Source organism: Parasteatoda tepidariorum, chromosome 10, assembly GCF_982258835.1.
Source record: "Parasteatoda tepidariorum strain Cologne lab strain chromosome 10, Ptep-v5.0, whole genome shotgun sequence".
Taxonomy (NCBI): Eukaryota; Metazoa; Arthropoda; class Arachnida; order Araneae; family Theridiidae; genus Parasteatoda; species Parasteatoda tepidariorum.
In genome coordinates, this window is record NC_141764.1 from 95,785,057 (window position 1) to 95,805,676 (window position 20,620).

General features: G+C 29.6%; 2 protein-coding genes across 2 annotated transcripts in view; both read right to left on the reverse strand.

Annotated features, from left to right (window-relative positions):
- The window catches only part of LOC139426240 (cytochrome P450 3A21), a 75,098-nt gene extending 60,491 nt beyond the window's left edge, over positions 1-14,607 (reverse strand). The window contains exon 1 of the mRNA XM_071184309.2: positions 14,488-14,607. The gene's annotated coding sequence lies outside the window, so the exon portion shown is untranslated. The remainder of the gene's footprint in view (positions 1-14,487) is intronic.
- Positions 1-14,621, reverse strand: part of LOC107442059 (cytochrome P450 3A8) — a 40,096-nt gene extending 25,475 nt beyond the window's left edge. Inside the window, exons 1-8 of the mRNA XM_021145839.4 lie at positions 14,488-14,621; positions 12,107-12,251; positions 9,332-9,431; positions 7,885-7,937; positions 5,172-5,268; positions 3,330-3,446; positions 1,872-1,960; positions 75-220 (exon numbers count right to left, since the gene is read on the reverse strand). Coding sequence (XP_021001498.2) covers positions 75-220; positions 1,872-1,960; positions 3,330-3,446; positions 5,172-5,268; positions 7,885-7,937; positions 9,332-9,431; positions 12,107-12,189 — 685 coding nt within the window. The 5' untranslated portion in view covers positions 12,190-12,251; positions 14,488-14,621. The remainder of the gene's footprint in view (positions 1-74; positions 221-1,871; positions 1,961-3,329; positions 3,447-5,171; positions 5,269-7,884; positions 7,938-9,331; positions 9,432-12,106; positions 12,252-14,487) is intronic.
- Between the last annotated feature and the right edge of the window lie 5,999 nt (positions 14,622-20,620).

Sequence of the window (20,620 nt, forward strand, 5' to 3'; positions counted from 1 at the left end):
TTGATTTTAACAAATTGTATTAATTAAACAAAAAAATTATTAATGACAATTCGTTATGAAATAATAATACTTACAGAAAAGTAAAAATCTAATATTGATGCTTTGAGAAAAAGCTCCTTGGGCATTTTTAACAAATCGATTTTCTGGATCATTGTGAGAATCTATTTTTGTCGAAAATGCAGAACTTGCAATGACGTCCATGGTAAAAGCTCCGAAATATCTAAAATTACAAAGCATTCGGTTACATACAAATGAGAACGCCTAAAAATACAAATGCAAGTATAAAAGTGTTATAATATCTAAACTCATAAAAAGGTTTATGGTTATAATTCTGTAAATTTGCAAGCTGAATTTAAGCAATAGACAAGATCTTGGAATTTTCAGAAATCAGCTTTCTGTGAAATATTTTTATTATGTGACCTTTATCATGTAATAAAAAGGTAATAATGTAATAAAAAGGTTATATACTTCTATCTAATATAATTTCAATTTTTAATTGTAATCAAGTGAGAGGATTTATGTTTTCAATATCCCCTCTTTTATTAGAAGACAAAAAAATATGACGAAATCAATAACTTATTTTGACAACACTCATATTATACTCGCAGTTAGCGAAGTAAGAGTATGAAATAAAAAGAGGAAAAATAGAAAAGTTGACAAATAGAAATTTAGTTTATTAGCAATAGATTTATAAACCAATGAAAATTGTCGTTGCACATAAAAAAATAAGTACACTACCAAATTGATCAAATATATTGAAAGGTCAAAGAAGGAATAAAATGCTTGATGAGAATCCTAACGCTAATTTTTTCCTGAAATTATGAATGATACTTACGTAATCATATAGTGAAAACTTATTGTCAAAATCAGCATTCATTATTTAGTATCATGGTGCATAAAATTTACTACTTCATAATAACGTACTATATTATTATTTTACTTCTATGCTAATAATATACTACCATGTAGCTTAACTTACTGCTGTTCCACACTAATAATTCAAGCTCTACTATTCGGTATAAATATTTTATGCAATTCTACCTCGAAAAAATTTGATTCTGTCATTTGTTGCATGACGATCGTTAACTAATGCTGAACTTCAGCAATATGCTTACAGGATATGTTTTCTGTTTTGTAAGATTTAATACAGAACTTGAATCTTCCTTGAGCTCTGAAATATTTTTTATAAAGCGATGACATAATTTTTCTATTCCAGACTGCTATAAACTAAACTAAACTATGAAAAAAAGTGAGCTAGCTTATGTAAATGTTTTATATGGTAAGCATAATTTCTACCTTAGAAATTTTTTTTTAATCATTTGCTACGACTTTTTTTTGAGGGGGGGGGGAGAACCATTTCAGAAGCATTGATTAGAAAGTCGGCATTTTATATCACAAATTCAATGGTAATGAAATGTGAAATTGCATTTGGTGAGAAACAGTGCATTGAAGATATCAGACAATTATTGTGAATTTCGTAAAATTTAAATTCTAATATCTGCAGTAAACCTCACAAACTCAATTTTATTTAAAAAACAATAATTAAAAAGCTTAAAACTGCATTTGGTAAAAATCGGTATATTTGAGTTATCAAACTAATGATAAGCATTCCTTAAAAAGTTTGACCTAGAATGTCAAATATTTGCCTTAGAATAAAATACCGCCCTAAAAACTGATAAAATAAAAAGCATAAAACTGTAACTGATACAACTGAAAACAATGATATGAAATCAACACATGATTAACTTCCTTCACCTTAAGAAATTTAAAGTAATTTTTTTCTAAAAAAAGAAGAAGAGAAGTGTTAAGTAATCTATTTGAAAAATGTTTAATAGGCATATAAAATTTTAAAACTAAAAAGATAAGCTTACTTTAATACATCAACAGGTTTTCCTTTTGCAGATTCCATCTTAAAGTTCTGAAGAAGTGTTCTAGCACAATCTTGAAATATACTCATCACCTGTTAAGTAAAAAGACATTAGAAACAGAAAAAATATGTTAAAGCTATTTACGTTGCACAGTACTTGCAAAAACGTCGTTTAATTACGTATTGGAAAGACCTGTGAGATGGTTATAATTTTTTTTAATCTCATATAATAAAAAAAAAAAATGACTCCTGGTAGCTGAGTGGTAGCGCTTTGCGCTCCCGTGCCACAGGTCCTGGGGGTTCGATCCTAGGGTCAGGCAAGGTTGACTCAGCCTCTCATCCCTTCAGTGGGTCGATAAATGAATACCAACCATGCTTGGGAACTAAACACTGGGGGTTCCGCGTTTGGCTGACTACCTAACCGGAACATCTGTGCTGCACCCCGGTCGAGAAAACTGAGATGGGCCCAGTAGGCCTTGGCCCTCTATGGGCCGTCGTGTCACTGAGTTGAGTTTAGAGTTTTAAAATAAAGAAATGCCTATAATAATAAATGAATTTGTCAAAAAGTAAAATAAATAAACACATTTATAACATACTAAAACAAACTATTTACTCGTAATTTTAAATAGTTTTTTTTTTTAATTTGATTTAAGTCAAAAAAATTTAAATACAATTACACATTTCCTTCTTCCGATTTTTTCAAAATATTTTGCGAACAAGTTTTATTAAAACTCAAATTAAATATTACTTTTTCAAGATCTTATTTAATAAAACATTTTACATGACCATGAAAGCCTTTTTTTCAAGAAGGGAATTAAATAATGTCCATTATTTTGTGCTTGAAGAAGATGCTCCTTGCAACAACAAAATTTGCCTGTTTCTTTTATTAAGTATTTGTACGTCAAGACATTGTTATTCAATACATTATTTAAGATTTTAATTTAATTACAATCACAAACTATACTCTGTTTTAAATCATATCAGTTTCTAATTATCGCAGAACTTTTTAAATATATTCTTAATAATGCACTGTTACCGTGCACAAAAGTGTCTTACTAATCAGAATTTATCTATTTACTAATTATCTAATTTGATTTATTAATTAACTCATTACTATCTAAATTATTATTCGGGCATGCAATGAATCAAATGTATTTCATGTTTACTACTCAGTAAAAAAAAATCCGTAATAAAATTACGGTAACATTTACTAGCACTCTAAGTATCGTAATATTTTACCGTAAAATTTGACGAAGCATAAGAACTGATTTATTGTAGCATTTAAAGTAATACTTACTGTAAAATTACTGAATTATTTATATATTACTGAAAAAAGTGCAGTTTAAAATTTTAAGGTAAAAATGAATTCTACGGTAAAAGGAATTTTTATGAATTCTAAACTCTGCGTGCCAGTACTTTTAACCATAATTTAATCCGGAATTATTTTTTAAAGTTTACTCACTCTTTTGATTTTACCGGTCGAGAAAGTGGGTGATACAATGGTTCGAACTCTCTTCCAGTCTTCGCCAGTTAACACGGATAACATCTTGTCGATAATTGGATCACCTGAATCAAATACCTGAAAATTAAATATAAAATAATACTCATGTAAGAATTGTAAGTATATCGAAATTTGAAAAAAGACTTGGGCAAAAATAATGCTCATTTATTAGAATTAGATCATATCCTGCTTAAGACTACGGTTTAATAACCATAGTTGTAAACAACCTTCTTGCCTTCTTGCAAGTCAATCAAACAAAGGGTGGGTAATTCTGGTACAAAAATGAGTATTTGACAAAATTGAGTATTCCGATGAATAAATAAAAAAAAAATATTTTGCTCTGTCTACACATTTGAACATTTTACGTTTAAACTAACATTAAAAGTATACAGTTTAGTTAAACTTATTAAACTTAGTTTTCTGGCAAAAAACGGAACAACAATGCCCCAAGAAATAACAACCGTCACACCTGATACTCTTAAAAAATACGTTATGAAAAAACTCAACGAAATAAATAATTATGATTTAACTATAAAATCAAAAGGCAAAATATGGGAAAATATTCAAGACAATTGGAAATTTCTCTGTTACCAACACCGTAAGGAAGCAGTAACCCATTTTAGGCTTAAAACAGCCCACGATTGCTTATCAGAACATTTATATAACATAAAAATTCTTCCCAGCAAAGCATGTCCAATTTGTGACACAGGTGTATTAAATTCTGATCACCTCTTATTGTGCAAGGGACTAGATAGGAACTTCCAGAAAAGTGGGAAAGTCACTAAATTGTATTGGGACGCAAGAACTCTCATGAATTGTCACTAACTTTAGCTTTTTAATGTTAATGTTTAAAATTTTATATTGTTGAAATGTTTATTGATTCAAATGTTTATTGTTCTTTTTTTGTTCACTTTACCTAAATTGTTGAATTGTTTCTTTGTTATTTTTCTGCTCCTTTGTGATGCAGTGAGCTGTCAAATTTTCTGGATTGAATTCCCAATAAAGCCACATGAAACACATTTAAACTGAACTATACACTTGTTTGGACTTTTGCATAACATAAACTTTTATTTTAAGTATCTTAAGTCGACTGACGAAAGGAATTTTTCTAATTATAAATGCTTTCTTAAGTTTACATATACAGAAGTGGCTGAACCTCATTGTTTTGCATGTGCGTGCCTAAACTTAAAATTCGTAAAAACGTTTTATCAAATAAGTAAATGTACTTTAGGTTGAAAATAAAAAATGGTTTAACTACATATTTCTATCGTAAAATTGCTCTATTTTGAGTTTTTTAGTTAGCCTCTTTTTTTTCAATCAAAAAAAAGGAAGAAAAAAAAAACAAATTTGCACTAGAGTTTCCATCGCTGAACTTCGTTTAAGTATAGTGTATCGAATTTGAACTGCTAATGAACTTCTCATTTCTATTACACAGTTTGTAACAATGCTGTCTTCATAATAATACTTTTGAAACAATTAAAATTTAATTTTTTTAATTCTATGTGAACAATTAAAATAAGAGGAAAAGAAAAAAGCATGATGATCAGAAAATGTATGCAATATTGAGAAAAAATAAAAACGCCTCACTAGTCTGCAAAAATCATTAAAAACGTATAAATCAAAATATATTCCGAAATAATAAATTTTCGATATTGTATCTAAACTAAGCGAAATGGGAATATGAAGAGAATTGATTAACCACTCCCTGAATATTTGAAAACTGAAGAGAGAAAAGTTATGTTATATTAGTCCTAACACGCATGAAAACGTATTAACTTATTAAAAAGAGAAGATTAGACTTACTCGTCGTGAAGTGAAATACTGAAAATCTTTCACTAAAATGTCTCTCAAAAGTTCCGGTCTTGAAACCATAAGAACTGGCTTACTTGCCTCATAATAACTAAAAAAATCAAATGAAAGAAAAATTAAACACTTATTTTAAAGACATATACAAAAAACAGCCGCAAGAAAAATCTGTATTAAGTTGACGTTTGTTGTTTAGTGATTAGAAATAATAATGACGTTTTTAAGTTAAAAAATCTCTACTTAAGTCTTGGAAATGTTCTTTACACCATAAAAAGATAGGTTTTTGACTGTTTGTCTACATACACGTGCAGTGAGTCATATGTGTTAGTATTGTATTTCTATGAGGCCTGCATTATATTCCTTTTATTACATTATATTATAGTCTGACCTGCATTGTATTCCTAAGAAGAGAGTAGCCTGTGTGGTGGCCAGACTTGTAATGGATTAATTTTGTCAAAATGTTATTTTGCGAAATCTCGATATTCAAAAAAAAAAAAAACTTTTTAGTTAATTATTTTTTTTCTTCTTTAAAACTGACCAGGCTTGTAATCGATTGATTTTATCAAAATGCTTATTTTGATAAACAAAGGCAACTCGATATTCAAAAAAAAAAAATTTTTTTTTAGTCACTCTTTTTTTTTTCTTTAAAGCTACAAGGCTTATTGCAATAAAAATAAAAAAACGCATTAATATTTCAATCGTTTTGCGTATTTTTTAGACGAACGTAATATTTGTTTATTTACTTGGAGCGTGAAATTTTGCAAACAATATATAATAAAAATTTAACAAATATTCTTATTTTTATCTGCTGAACCTTATCAAGTTTGTATCATTCACCTATCAGTGTGTACAAATTTAACTCTTCTAAAATTATTTATCATTTAAAAAACACAGTGTTGCAAACTATCAATTCAAAACATAAATAAAATTCCAGCTATTTTAAAAATTCCAGCTACTTGACATTTCCTTTTTTTTTGTTGTTATTTCCTTAACCAGGATTTAAAAAAATGAATAAGCATATTAAAACAAACAGTTATTTTTTTGTGAAAAATGACACTGTTTGTATGGAAAAAAATTAAAAGTAATGCTTATGCTGTTATCTCTTGTAGTGAGTACTTACCGAAAATTTCAAAACATTTTTACACTCTCAAGGCAAATAATAAATAATCTAATCAAATTCTTTAAATATAAATAATAATGCAATTTTGAATATAATTTATCAGTTGTACCTCAAATATTTCCTTCAGTGATCTTTAATCCTGGTTTTTATTTACCTACTTCCTACTTGAAGTAAAAACTTATATTGTTTTGAAAGAATGCACTTTAACACCGCATCACAAAAAGTTTTCCAATTAACTTTGAATGCAATCCAATTAAAAACGTCAAACGCTGTATTAAAGTTTTGTTATTAACCATTGTTTTCAGTTTTTATTTTTTATTTTTTGCTTGTGGATTACTTATAACGTATTAGTTTTTAATTTTATAAAATCCAAAAATATATTAAAACCTAATCTAAATCTTTCTACAGTATATTCAATTGTTATTTTGCTTAAATTAATCGAAAAAGTACTTGAAGTTTTGGTTTCTTTAATTAAGAGAAACTGCAATGTAATTAAATTATTAGTTTTCGCCTTTTGTCGATTATTAAAAACATTCTACAACGGATTAATTTCAACACGCACTAGAAAAAAATGGATGCTCAAATTTCACAAAACTTTCTTCCTTTTTGACGAAACCGTTTCCTGGTATATGCTCCGAGCAAAAATTTTGTCAAAACGTGAAATAACTGTCGTCACTTCTTCGAGGAAACGAATTTCGTCAAAATTAAAGAAATATTTTGTTCTTCTTCTTTTTCCAAAAAAAATCGTAGCTCCTGGTGCATCTAATTTTTTTAAAAATCACTTTATTGTAGAAGCTAAATGAATGGCTCAAAGTTGCCCAAACAAGACAAGAAAGAACGATAGAATAGAAAGAAATACTTCTAGCGCGATAGGAACTCGGAGTCTTCCTGGTACGAAGTCAACTATCTTACAGGCCGGGCAGCTTATTTGGTCTTTTTGTTTTCGATAGTGAACTCTTCATTCTAGTTTCGTCATTCTAGTTATAATCTCACGCGATACACTACGATGAAGTTCCGAGTTGAGGAAACATTTTCGTCATATATTTGAGAGTTCGCGCTTTTTTCCAAAGTACGTGATTTCGTTACGACATGATTCTCAAAATGAACGAAACATTGCTAAATCGTCAAATGTGAGAGATCTATTTTTAAGAGTGTTCCTTTTTTTCCATCAAAAGTATGTAAAATATTACTTCAATGCAATATTCACGTGACTGCTGTTCATTTCTATGTCAAAAACTGGTCTTAAAACAGGTTAAAAATATCTTTCCAGTACGTTGAACACTGGATCATATAAAGCAAAATATCCGTGAAGATTGTTAATTCATTTAGACAAGTGCATTGGGGAATAAATATTACAAACTTAATTATCTAGAGGAAGTAATTCAATACAATTTGAATTATACATTAGATCTACTATTTTGGCTAAATGAATGTACGATGAATGAAGTATTATGTAATGAAGAACGTCTTTTTGCTTTAATTAAAGATTATGTATTCGCGCAAGCATTATGAGTTCTTCGGAAACTAAAGAAACAGTAGGTTATTGAAATTTATGAGAGTAGTGCAGTTATAAAATATTTTATTTCTTACCCATATAAATCACCATATTTTTGATACCGCTCCAATTCTACGTCTTCCAAATTCTATAAATATAAAAGAATATTTTGCTATCTTTATTAAATAAACATTTAAATGCTTGAATTTCAGAAAAATTAATATTTTTCTAATTTGATAGTAATGACTATTTTAGATAACAACTATTAAATCGAAATTTTGCTAATCATAAAACGTTACAATAATCTAGCTGTCATATTTTAAAATTCGCCTTTATTCTGAATGCAAATTTATTCTGAACTATTTTCAGTCTAATGATTGGTTTTTCTTATACAATGCGCAATCATTGTGGTTTGAAGAAAACGATCTGCCGCAACACTCAAAAGCCATTAATTAAGTTATGAAATATGACATCAAGTATAGTACATACTTTCACTGAACAAAAGGAGTTTTTATAAATAATTCGTATTAATAGTGTTATTAGTTATATTTTTATAGCGAATTCGTATAAGTTTTCAATTTATACTATATTTTAACTCAATACTTCCCAATATAACTAGAAAAGCTGTCGAAAGTTTGATGCAAATGTTGTTTGGCTCTGATCACTGTTTACTAAAACTTCTTCCTCAAAATTTAAAAACTCATTTTTACTATGGTATTTTCATTAAAAAGAGACATTTACAATAAGATTTTTTTAACAATTTATCAATAGTTTTTAAAAAAACTTTATACTATGAGGTATGCAAATTTTTACATTGTGTTAAATTATATAATTTTTTTGCAACCAAATCTAAATATTTTAAATACCTTGGTTGAAATATATTGACATAATTATTTTTTTAAAAAAAATAATTGCTTGTCTGTTAAAATTAACATGATTCTGATATGCTGCTTCGCAGGGGCGGATCCAGAAATTTTTCCTGGGGGGTATCATAGACTCAGATCCCCCCCCCCATGCCATTAATTTCGTTTTATGGAAAGAAATTTTTTTTAATATTTTTTTTTGAAAAAAAAAACTGGGGTTTTTAATGCTAGGCTTCTCATTTATTTTTTTCGTAATGAACAATAGAACAACACACAAATAATTCAAGTATTCAAAATCTTTAAATAATAAATGTAATGCGTTTTTTAGAAACTTTGGCAAATACAATGTTTGGTTAAACCTGTCGAAGAGCGCTAGTAGCGCTCGGCGCGCTTCAACATTATTAATGTTTACAATGAAACTATAACGAATTATATTTTAATATTTTGGATTATGATTCTTGAAACAGTTAAGAGCATAATTTGATGGGGGGGGGGGAATCAATTTCTCCGACCTACCTAGGTGTATATGCCCTCTTAAATAATTTTTAAAATACTTTATTTCTTCTGTAAACTATGAAAAAAAAACTATTATTTTTATTTTATTTTTCAATTTGGGTCATGACCCCTATGACCCCCCTGCTGGATCCGCCACTGCTGCTACGAAAGTTGCTCAACTCACCTTTTTCCTCACTAATGCGGGATGAGATCCAAGTAATGGGTAAGGTTTAACATAGGGGATTCCCCTTTTCTTCCAATAATCATGGTTCCTTGTAGAGTACCTAAGGAGTAATCAAACATGCCTTATTTGTATCAGACATGAAGCACAAAACTCTAAAATAATATTTTGAGTCTCATTTGTTGAAATAGTGCGTTTGATAAACTACCAAATATCCTGATAAGGTAGGATTCGGTATTTTTTAATCGCACATTGAAGAAAACTTAATTCACATTTTATAACGATGTGAACATAAAATGATAATTTCATAAGTTTAAATGAACATCTAATAAGACTTCTCATGAATTTACGAAATTTTTAGAAAGACTGATAGAAGATTTCAAAAAATTATAAATAAGTTTAATATTCCTGTAAATAAAATATTTTTCCTGCTTAATTTCTATAGCACTAAAATATTATTCTCTAGATAACGGTAATGGATTCATTTGAAAAACTAATTGCGTGGTATTTATAAAAACATACCGTACAGCTCGGGGGACTTTTTTCAGAATTTTTTAGACGTCTCTTAAATTACAACGCATTGTTCTAAACATTTTACAGAATATATCTGCACAGCTCTATTTTAATAAGGTATCTCAAACTTCATTTTAAATAGTAAAGGAATTTGTTTTCTGTCCCACAAAGTCACCACTTTGGGTAAAGTGACTTTGCCACCTAATTTGTTTCCTTAAAGTGGTCTAAAACATAATTCTAGCAAAATTCTTCCCTCCTTAGCCTTATAATTTTGAAATCAATTCAGAAGACAAATGAGCTCCTGGATCAAATATTGGGAGAAATCTGACTTCGTGCAGGACTTTTTGATGGAACTAACCGGCGTATGGCGTTAAATGGAAAGGAAAACCTTCCACGGTCAACCTGATGACAAAGGGACTCTAACCCATGATCCGTCAACCACTGAGGATATTGGATAGTTTATACGTCTCTACTGTGGTCGGAACGAGCCAGTTGCGGAATCTGTATCAACCAGCCATCGCTGGGATTCGAACCCGGATCATTTCATTGGAAGGCGAACGCTCTATACTCTGAGTCACGACGACTCTTTTGTCTTAATAGAAACTGGTGTTTCCTTACTCTCATCAACATCTGCCAGCATCTTCTTCTGTTAAGGTTTACTAAAATACTGAACAAGAACATAGCGCACAATATTAGTCTTTTGCGTTCCATATTGACGCAGGCTGTTTCATTTATCTTAATCTCTATTGCTGTTCTTGTAGCGTTAGAGTGAATTCTATCATAATCATGATTAGTCATGATCATAGTCATGATCATATCAGTCATGGAACAAATAATGTTCCAAATTCAGATTCCTTATATCGAATCCTCATATCCTTCAGATTCCTTATATATGTTACCGGCAAAGTATGAAACGCCGGCATTGTATGGAATGACTAGGCATTGTATAGAATGCCAAATGCTATTTAGGCAAAGTATGAAATAAATGCCCTGATGAGGTTTTTATGTAAATGATGTGCATGTTACTATGATTGACCGAAATCGGTGGTTGTTGACTTTCACCGGTGAATGTTGACAATCACATAGTCGCTTTAGTGAATGTCCGAAATATCTATTACATCCGATTTGATATTAATTTATTCGTGAATATAATTACATTTATTCGATATTTTAATGCTTACTGACGATAGATTCGAAGAAACATCAGTGCTTGAAGTATCGGGCAAATGTATACCAGGCAGTGGCACTGAACCTAAAAAGAAACATCAGTGTAGGGTATACCGGGTAAATGTTTACCGGGCAGGGGCACCTAACTTTGGTTAATGTCCGAAATATATACTATGTCTAGTTAAGTGCCATTGCCCGGCATACCCTACACTGATGTTTTCTTAATGTCAAGTGCCATTGCCCGGTATACATTTGCCCAATACTCCAAACACTGATGTTTCTTCTAATCTATCGTCAGTAAGTATTAAAATATCGAATAAATGTAATTATATCTACGAGTAAATTAATATCAAATCGGATGTAATAAATATTTCGGACATTCACCAGAGCGACTATGTGATTGTCAACATTCACCGGTAAAAGTCAACAACCACCGATTTCGTTCTCGAGTCTTAGTTCCTACTTTATTTTCGAGCTCTCAAGTTTTCTTATGCTATTCCTGCCATTGTTGATTATAGTCATCTTTAGAGGTCCTACTTAAATTAATGTTCAAATTAATGAAAAAGATTACATAGTAAGTTACTATTTTTGTTTTTGAATGTTAGTAAAATATATCATCAAAATTTAATACTCCACACTTAATTATTTTTCATCCTCTTTAACTGAACAATATTAGTGATAAAAGGACCCTACAGGTAAGGTGTGAAACCCATATAAAATACCTTACCCTGAATGAAAATCTGAATATTTGAGTTTAATTTTATTGAATGGAATTAAAAGTTTTAATTGACATCCATTTTTATAACTACTTCAAAATAATAATTTCTATTTAAAAAAAAAAAAATTTCTTCATTCGAATGTTTTTTTTTAATAATAATAAAAATTTTGTATAAAATAAAAGTTAAAGGAAATCACACATTATTTTCTAACCATAATATCTATTTGTTTATTTAATTTCAACTGATAAAGGGTGATAAAAATAATTTCGTCCTTGATTCTGACTCGAACCTGTCTTATTTTGCTGTGCATTATACACCAAGTAACATAACTTTATAAATAAATTAAACTATTATAAGCTGTCAAAACAATAAGCCTTACCAATACAGCAAAATCGATACCAATACTGCAACAATTGCACTTGCAATTCGGATATCATATAATGCGTCCATATAAGCATCCATATTCTACTTTGGTTCTTTCAATATCACCCTGTTTGTCTTCTCAGACCTTCTTTAATGACACACTAAATAAAAGTTTTATTAAGTTAATGGATTTGTTTCAATAAACCTTGAAACGTAAACAGACTATTGCATGACAGTTTAGAAAGGCATATCTGATATGTGAATTGATAACAAAATTTGATATGGCTGTTGAAACAAAAGGTGAAAAAAAAATAAGAATATTCATAAATAGAAATATTAGTGAATGTTTTTTTTTCTTTTGACAGATAACGTTTCCGGATAAAAAATTTGCGTTATTAAAGTTTGAAATTTAGATAAAAGTTAAATGAAGAAATAATCAAGATGGATTTTTGGATAAACAATTTTAAAGATATCAATCTTGATATGTTTAAAAAACAATTGCATCTTAAATAATGTTCAAACGCACTGTGTAGGGGGTCAGGGAACTGGTCTGGCATCAGAAAGGTTCTGGGTTCAAATCCCTGGCAAGGAATGGATGTTCTTTCATTCTCTGTACAATCTGTGCTTACTGTGGGAGCAACGTTGGCCAACCTAATAGGGAGCCCCTGAAAGAGTGGACAACAAATCTGCCCTGTAAAATGTCTGAATTAAAGAAATGTTAACACAGGTGGGCATTGGAAATAAGATGAAAATGCCAAGAAATAAAAAATATTTAAATTTATTTAATTTTTTTTAATGAAAATAGGAAATCATATCATTCATTCGAAGACATATACTGTTCATTTCGAAACAATATTCATGTCAAATTTGACACAATAATAAAATAAAATAGTTTAAGACACTCGAAAATCCAAATCCCTGGTAAATACTGAATATTTTTTTAATATTATGTTTCGCTAATAAATCAATAACTGAAGAATTAAGAAAATAATCTTCAATTTAATTCCTTAGCGTCGAGGAATGTTCTTGTCCCCGTATTTTATTCTATCCTTCTGTGTTTCGACTCTGAAGAAAGTTCAAATTTTTAAAACCAAATCTATACACTGTAAAAAGTTCCGTATCAAATTCCAGTAAAAAATATTGACATTCAAGATGGTACTGTAACTGTAAAATCCACTTTTATAGGAACATATTATGAAACAAAAAAAATTGTACAGTAATATTTATCGTAAAATCACTGAATCATATTAATTAAAGATAAATAACTGTAAAAATTACGGTATAATATTTTACGATAAAAATGGATTTTACAGAGATAATGCACTAAAAGGGATAAGGCACTAAAAGTACCGGTACTTTATGCCGCATTTTGGTCCGGAAATCTTTATAGTGTAGTAGGTATTTCCGTTTTTGTGTCATTACTTATGCTTAATACGCGTTGTTCTTTATTATTGATACGTAACGTGAAGTACATCTTATCTTCTTTTGGATACATATTTTTGTTTCATAACCGTCGTTGAACAACAGACCCAATTTTGGATTTACGACTACTAATCTTCAACTCCGTAGCCTTGTAATTTTGAACCAATCCAGAAAACAATGAAACGCCTGGATCAATACCCCCAGAGGTATGATTTGTTATGGGAAGATGGAGGACTTTGTGACTCGAGAGATTTAACGTGCATCAGGCACCATTTACTACACTGGAAGTCTTCTGTCGACGAAGATCGAACCCGCTTGGTAACTCTAAGTGCATTCACAACTCAATAACTAATATTTCTAGCTAATATAAGAAACATTAATATTTTGATTACTTAAATACTCGAGTCTACAGAAGAAGAAGAAAACAGTAAATAAATAAATAAAAAAAATTTGAAAAGTTAAAATAATCTTTTCATTTCAACTGAAATCCTAAATATAAATTGAATAAGTTGAATAAACAAAATCTTTTTTCTAAACTTAGATTACTCTAATCAAATCTATTGCATTATATTATATTAAACTTAAATGATTAAAAAATATCATTTAGTTTAGTTTTTTTAAAACTCTTAGACCAAAATCAGTGTTTTAATATTCATCGGCGAATTAATAATATTTACCGACACATGTTTAGTATATAATTAAATAGAAAAATCACTTTTATTTTAACGATTAACACAACAAGTAATTGATTTTTACCTTTCTTTAGGTTTACTTATCTTGCTTGTACAAGCGAGCAAGCCTTTTTTTTTAGATAACTATATTTAGTAGCCACATTAAAATAATATATGATTTTAGATGCAACAATAATGACATAAATTCTACTTTGCACTTACTAAATATGAATGGAACAATCGAAATCGTAAAGAATTCAAAAATTAATATTTTAAAAGTAATAAAGTTTTCAAAAAAGTTTACCTGGAAAAAATATATTCTACTTGCGACAAGATTACATAACAGATTACCAGCAAATAGCTGGTAATGTGCGTTCACTATTTCCTTGTTAATATAGTAACGTGACATTGAGAGAGAATCAGTCATTCTCTTAGTTTGTTTGAACGCCACTTACATTTAAATGCAATTTTATTGTTTAGCCCATGACTTTCAAGGATGAAATAATTCAAAGCATTTTGACTGAATGAAGTATTTCGTTACACATTTGAAGCATAGAGAAACGTTTTTGTTTGGCGAGCAAACGAAGTTTTATTTTTTCCCTTTTTTTTAAAATTATTTTTAGAAAAAACTTACAGTATGATAACCAATGACAGTAATTTAAAATTGCATCGCCTTAAAATTGCCTTTAAATAGCAGTACTCTTCGACTAAGTAAAATACGAAAATATTATTAAACTTTTCCCTTAAAAAAGTAAACATTGATCTTTATAAATAGAGAAAAAAGGAAATAAATTTACAAAGTGCGTAGCCAAATTATTCAACAAAAAATAAGCTCCTTTTAAGCACTTTTCAAGCACTCAAAAAATATTTTTAAGCACTTTAAAAAAATATCATAACTAGGCAGAGTTAGAAAGTTTTTGACAATCGACGGTTTTATCTTGCTTTAACCGTCATGTCCACAAAAAAAACCTTTTGGCATTGCTTTTGACAATTGTCAAAAATCATGAAATTTTGAGTCATGTAAAATGAATGGCGTTTTCATACGCTACGGACTGACTATAAGCTGAAATAGATTGGGGCTGAATGAAAATGTTGAACAGAACAATGTGAACTGCGTCTTTTTGCATAATTTGAAGCGAAAATCAACATTGTAAAGGAAAAATCTCATTTTGAAAAATGGAAAATTAAGTACTTTTTAAAAGCACCCAATGAAAAAAGCACCTTTAGTGGCTTTTAAAAAGCGAAAATCTAAAATAAGCACCTTTAAGCACTTTTTAAAAGCGCCACGCACCCTGATTACCCTGAAACTACTTTAGGGAACAAGAAGTAAGTTTTGACATGTGCGCCGTGACCACTTTCAATTTAAATGATATCTTGTACACGCATTTCGCAATTAATTGCAATCAAATTTTTAAAATAAAGCTGACTGGATATAACATTAAATAACGAATCCTAGTACTTCTGCATGCTCCCGAGTAACAATTTTACCTTGACTGCAATTGGGCTCAATAGGAGTCCTATGAACATGTACCGAGGGGCCAATAATAGGATGCCTAGATTTTTTAATATTAATCTTATATAGGGCAAGTATCGGGCTATATACGGCCAATATAAAACCTATATCAGCTGAATAATGAATACAAAATATCGGATGAATCTAACAACTTTATATATAGGACTGATATTGGTTTTAAAATGGCTGTACAATATCGGTTGAATCGGATAATTCCATATAGGGCCAATATCGGAAAATAAAGGCCCTTTGAACCTTCATTGAGCCAGGATTCGTGAATATTGGTCCAATGCGAGCCCAAGTTATTTTGCTGCTAAGGTTATTATACAAGATGTCTGAAAAGTAAAGAAATTGAGAATTATCTCGTGAAATACGCAACTGGTAAAAAAATCTAAATAAAAATGCTTAAAAAATTTTCTACAGATGCATTCAATGACATCAAACTCGACCCCCACTTTGGGAATCTCCTCAACTTCTTAGGGAGAAGGGGTTAAAATTGATGAAATTCTACTTTTGATGTCTCCATTTTGTACGCTGTTTTTATTATAAGAATACGGCGCCATCTGTGAATCAAAATCCTAAAAACTCTTAAATCATATATTTTCCTAGAAAATCCAAATCTGCAGGGGGGGGGGGAAGAAACTTTCGGAATTCCGGTCCACCCTCAGATGTGAGGAGTAGGTGTCAATTTTATTTTATCATTGAATTCACCTTTTAAAAATAGGTATTTTATATAAAATTTCTAATTTTTTCGAAATTTTTGATCCGATGCGTATTTTTCTAGATTTTCCATCTTTCAGACATCCTATATAAACGGAAAAAGTAAATAGATCTTGGATGCTAGACCACCATTTAATTATTTGTCACATTGTAAATTAATAAAATCGATATTGATGAAAACATTTAAAAACTATGTTGATACTCTAAACACTACATTTATATAATTCGAAATCTTAATCAATTTTGTGAGCTCACCAAACCGTTTCCATTTCTGAAGAATTGAGAAATTTAAAATAGAAGAAAATTTTATTTAACTTAAATCAACACAAATACATAAGGAAATAATGAATAACATTAATCACGAAAGCTATGAAAAATGCAAATATTTACAAGCATTTAATGAATCAAAATAATTGACAATAATAAGAAAATTCTAAACTACTAAGCCTAAAACTTTCTGTAAGTAACCCCAGTAAGCATTAAAAGAAAAACTATATGGAATTTGTCTTGTTTTAAAGTACACGATTGTTAAGGATGCAATTATCTCTTCGAAGAAATTTGAGATTTAAAAGCTTTGGTCGTAAGAGACCTTGTCCTCTGTTGAACTCTAATGGAATCTGCAAAAAGAATAAAATAAGCTGTATTGTATTTAGATAATTTTTTTCTAAAAACATGATAGACATTTCCCCCAACAAAATAAAACTTATACAAAAAAAATGATCTGCTCTGAATTATTCCTGTTTTTTTTTTCTGGCAAGTTTTAAATTAACGTGCTTTAGTGGGTTTCAACAAAATTTTGTAAGGGAATTATTCATTTACTTCTACCTAACTTCCCAAGTCCACGGAATCTGAAATTTTTTTCTAGATTTTCCCTGCCTTCTGTCCAAGCTTTTAGAAAATCGTTCGAAGCATAAAATTATTTCTCTTCAGTAGAAATATTTAATTTCTAAAATTTTAGAACTTTTTAAACTTTATTCGCTTAGAAAATTTACTTAGCTTAGCCAGTGTTTCGTTCACTTTTTTTTTTCTTTTTAAGTTTTTATTTTTAATTTTTCTTTTGATTTATTTCAATAAAATAAAAGAATTTAAAACAATAAATTTTTTTATTTTAATTTTGCTGTTACAGAGATTTTTTTTTTCAATTAATAAGTTTTAAACTAATAATGCTTCAGTTATTTAATTTTAAGTATTTTCTTATAGTAGTGCAACCATTTCCTCATTGTAATATTTTACATCATTGCTTCCTTAAACTTACGACAAGCAAGAAAGTTTAAAATTTGTTCCACGATATTGCAGATCTATACAGATGTTTCTGCCACTGAAATTATTCTTCTGATGCCACAATAGGCATCACATATTTCCTAGCTTTAAAAGTTTCTTTAATTTCTTAAACTTATTTTTTTAATAACCGAAAACTAACCGATCTAAATCGAATTTTTATTAAATTAAACCACCAATTATTTAATTTTTATTGTAAGTTATAAAAAGCGAATAAAAAATATGATATTCTTTTCTTATACCATCAATTTTTATTTCCATACTAATGTCAGACTAGTAGTATACACCGTTGTATAAGAGGCGGAAGTGACGTCATCATGGAAAGTATTTCTGCCCGGATGGAAAACGAAAAATATGTCGTAAACCGGAAAATGCGTATTTCTGCCCGCCTATAAACCGGAAGTAATATAATGTAAATATGTCGTTATTCTTTTTCTAATAGAAAATAAAATTAATTCAAATATTTTTTCATGAGATTAAAAAATAAGTACTTCTATATTTTAATATAATAATTAAATTATATAAGTTGATAAAATTATAAGTTGATAAAATATATATTAAAAATTATTATTAAAGTTATTTATCTATCGTTTTACAATTAGAAAATGAAATAATTATAAAATTCTATCTGCATTTTACAAAGTAATACTCAATTTTTCAACGAATTTTATGAACATTATTATAGAACTCCACATAATGAACATATGCAACTTAAATAATTTGTACAAAATAGCTGCTAAAAATTCTAAAGCATTAATAAGTAATAACTTTTCGCGTTATTACTATATAATCTCTTAGTAGAAAAATATTTAAAGAATGTTATGATAACTGAAAATTAAATGAGAGTGTAAAAAAAGTTATAGTTTGTAATCGAGCAGAACCAGTAAGTTTAATTAATCAGAAGAGAATTGAAAAAAAAAGTTTCTGCTATACAATAAAAAAAAAATTTGGAATCTTTTAAATTAACAATTGCTAATTTTAATGTAATAATCCTTTCGCTCTTAACGATTTAAAGCTATTGTGAAATTATTAATTTTAATTGAGTGGGTGAGCGAAGCGGGTTGGAAAAGGAGTTCGCTGCTCTAAATTCATTAAATAAAAGTTATGAAAATATCGTAGTGGTTTTAAAGGTAATAAAATATACTTTTTCATGAACAGACTTTTAAAAAAACTATCTGAACATTTTCATAAAGAGAGCAGAACGCATGTAAACACAAGCAGTCAACAAAGACAAACGATTATGTCGGCACTTTAACGAGGAGGATTTTTTTTTAAATAATTAATAAACAAAGTACATAACTTGTTAGTATCACAAAATAATTATTTTGAACATATTTATGTTAAATACTGCACCTAATTTATTATTTTGCTAAGGTTCCATACGTGTCAAGTATTATATTTCATACGCTTTATATTTTATGTCAAGCAGAGATTTTATGTCAACAATATTTTTACCCTCACAAATTTATCTCTTTTTTTGTGTGAATGCAGTTGATAGCCTGATGGTTAAATAAATATAGGAAGAGCACTGGCAATCTTTGGTCTTTCTAATAACAGGGGACCTTTTATTATGACTACTATACTGGCATTCATAGTCTTTTATAATAGGATAAGAAAAGTTCATTTTAGTAACAAATTATTCAAATATCAAGTAGGTAGGTACTTTATTTACGTCACACTAGAGCTACATGATGAGCTCTTGGTGATGGTTTGGGAATCATCCCTAAGGATGATCCGAAGACATGCCATTGCAATTTTTATCCATTACAGAGGGTATGGCTCCCCTGCTTTCGTAGCCCAATGACCTGCCCGAGAAGTCGAGCACTTTACGGTCGAACACTTTAACGAGGACTGATACCGCGCACCCTCGGTTCCAACGCAGGCTGATCAAACTGATCAAAGCGCAGACCGTCAAGCTCTCAAAGCGGAGGAGCCATCCCCTCTACAGAAGATCAAAATTGTGATAGCATATTTTCAGATCATTCTTAGGGATGTTTCCCAGATCATCGCTAATAGACCATTGTGCAACTCTAGTGCGACGTAAATAAAGTACCTATACCAATCTAGAAGCGAGAAACGTATATGTACGAGTGTTGCATTGCAGTGAAGATAAATATGTACAGTGTGAAGAAAAAAATGAACTCTCTGAATTATGGATCTGAAGAATAAAAACGGACCTTCTTGAATAACTTTTGATTTAATGATCGGATCTTTACGTGTTAGGACTAAATGGTTTGGAGGGGTATTAATATTTTAATTAATTGGAACAGATGATATTTTCATACAGAAAAACGTACTAAACGCCCTAATTAATTAGTATATTTCAGGTCACCCCTTCGAACCACTAAGATTGAGTTCCAGAAAGTGAAAATCTGATCATCATCAGATCAAAAAATATTAAGGTTAATGAGTTTTATTTTCTGCTCATTGTTACTACCACTTTTTTCATATTAATGTTATTTATATAGGATAACTTTAGTTAATGTTATTTATATAAGATAACTTTTCGTACCCGGTAGTTAATTGTGAAAAAAAAATTTGTTTTCTTTGTTACCCTTTTCAAAAAATGTATTTTTATTTGCGTCGAAAGAAAAGGATTGGAGACGCGTGAATTTTTTATTATTATTATTATTAAATTGCGTCCGCCATCGTCTTCTCAGACATAAAGCGTCCTGCGGTGTAACTGAAGTAGATCCAGAAGGTGAGAGGGCACGAAAATCGTCACAGGAACGAATGTCAAGAAGAGAGGGGCAATCAAATAGATGCTCCCCAGTCATAGGCGAAGTGTTACAGGGTACACAAAGAGGTGAATTGACCGGGTTAATTTTAAATAGATGGTCCTGCTAGTAGTCATGTCCAGTAATTATTCTAAAGACAAGCAACTCCCTCGCCCTGGGAAGGAGGGAAAGATGAGAGCCATCAAGGA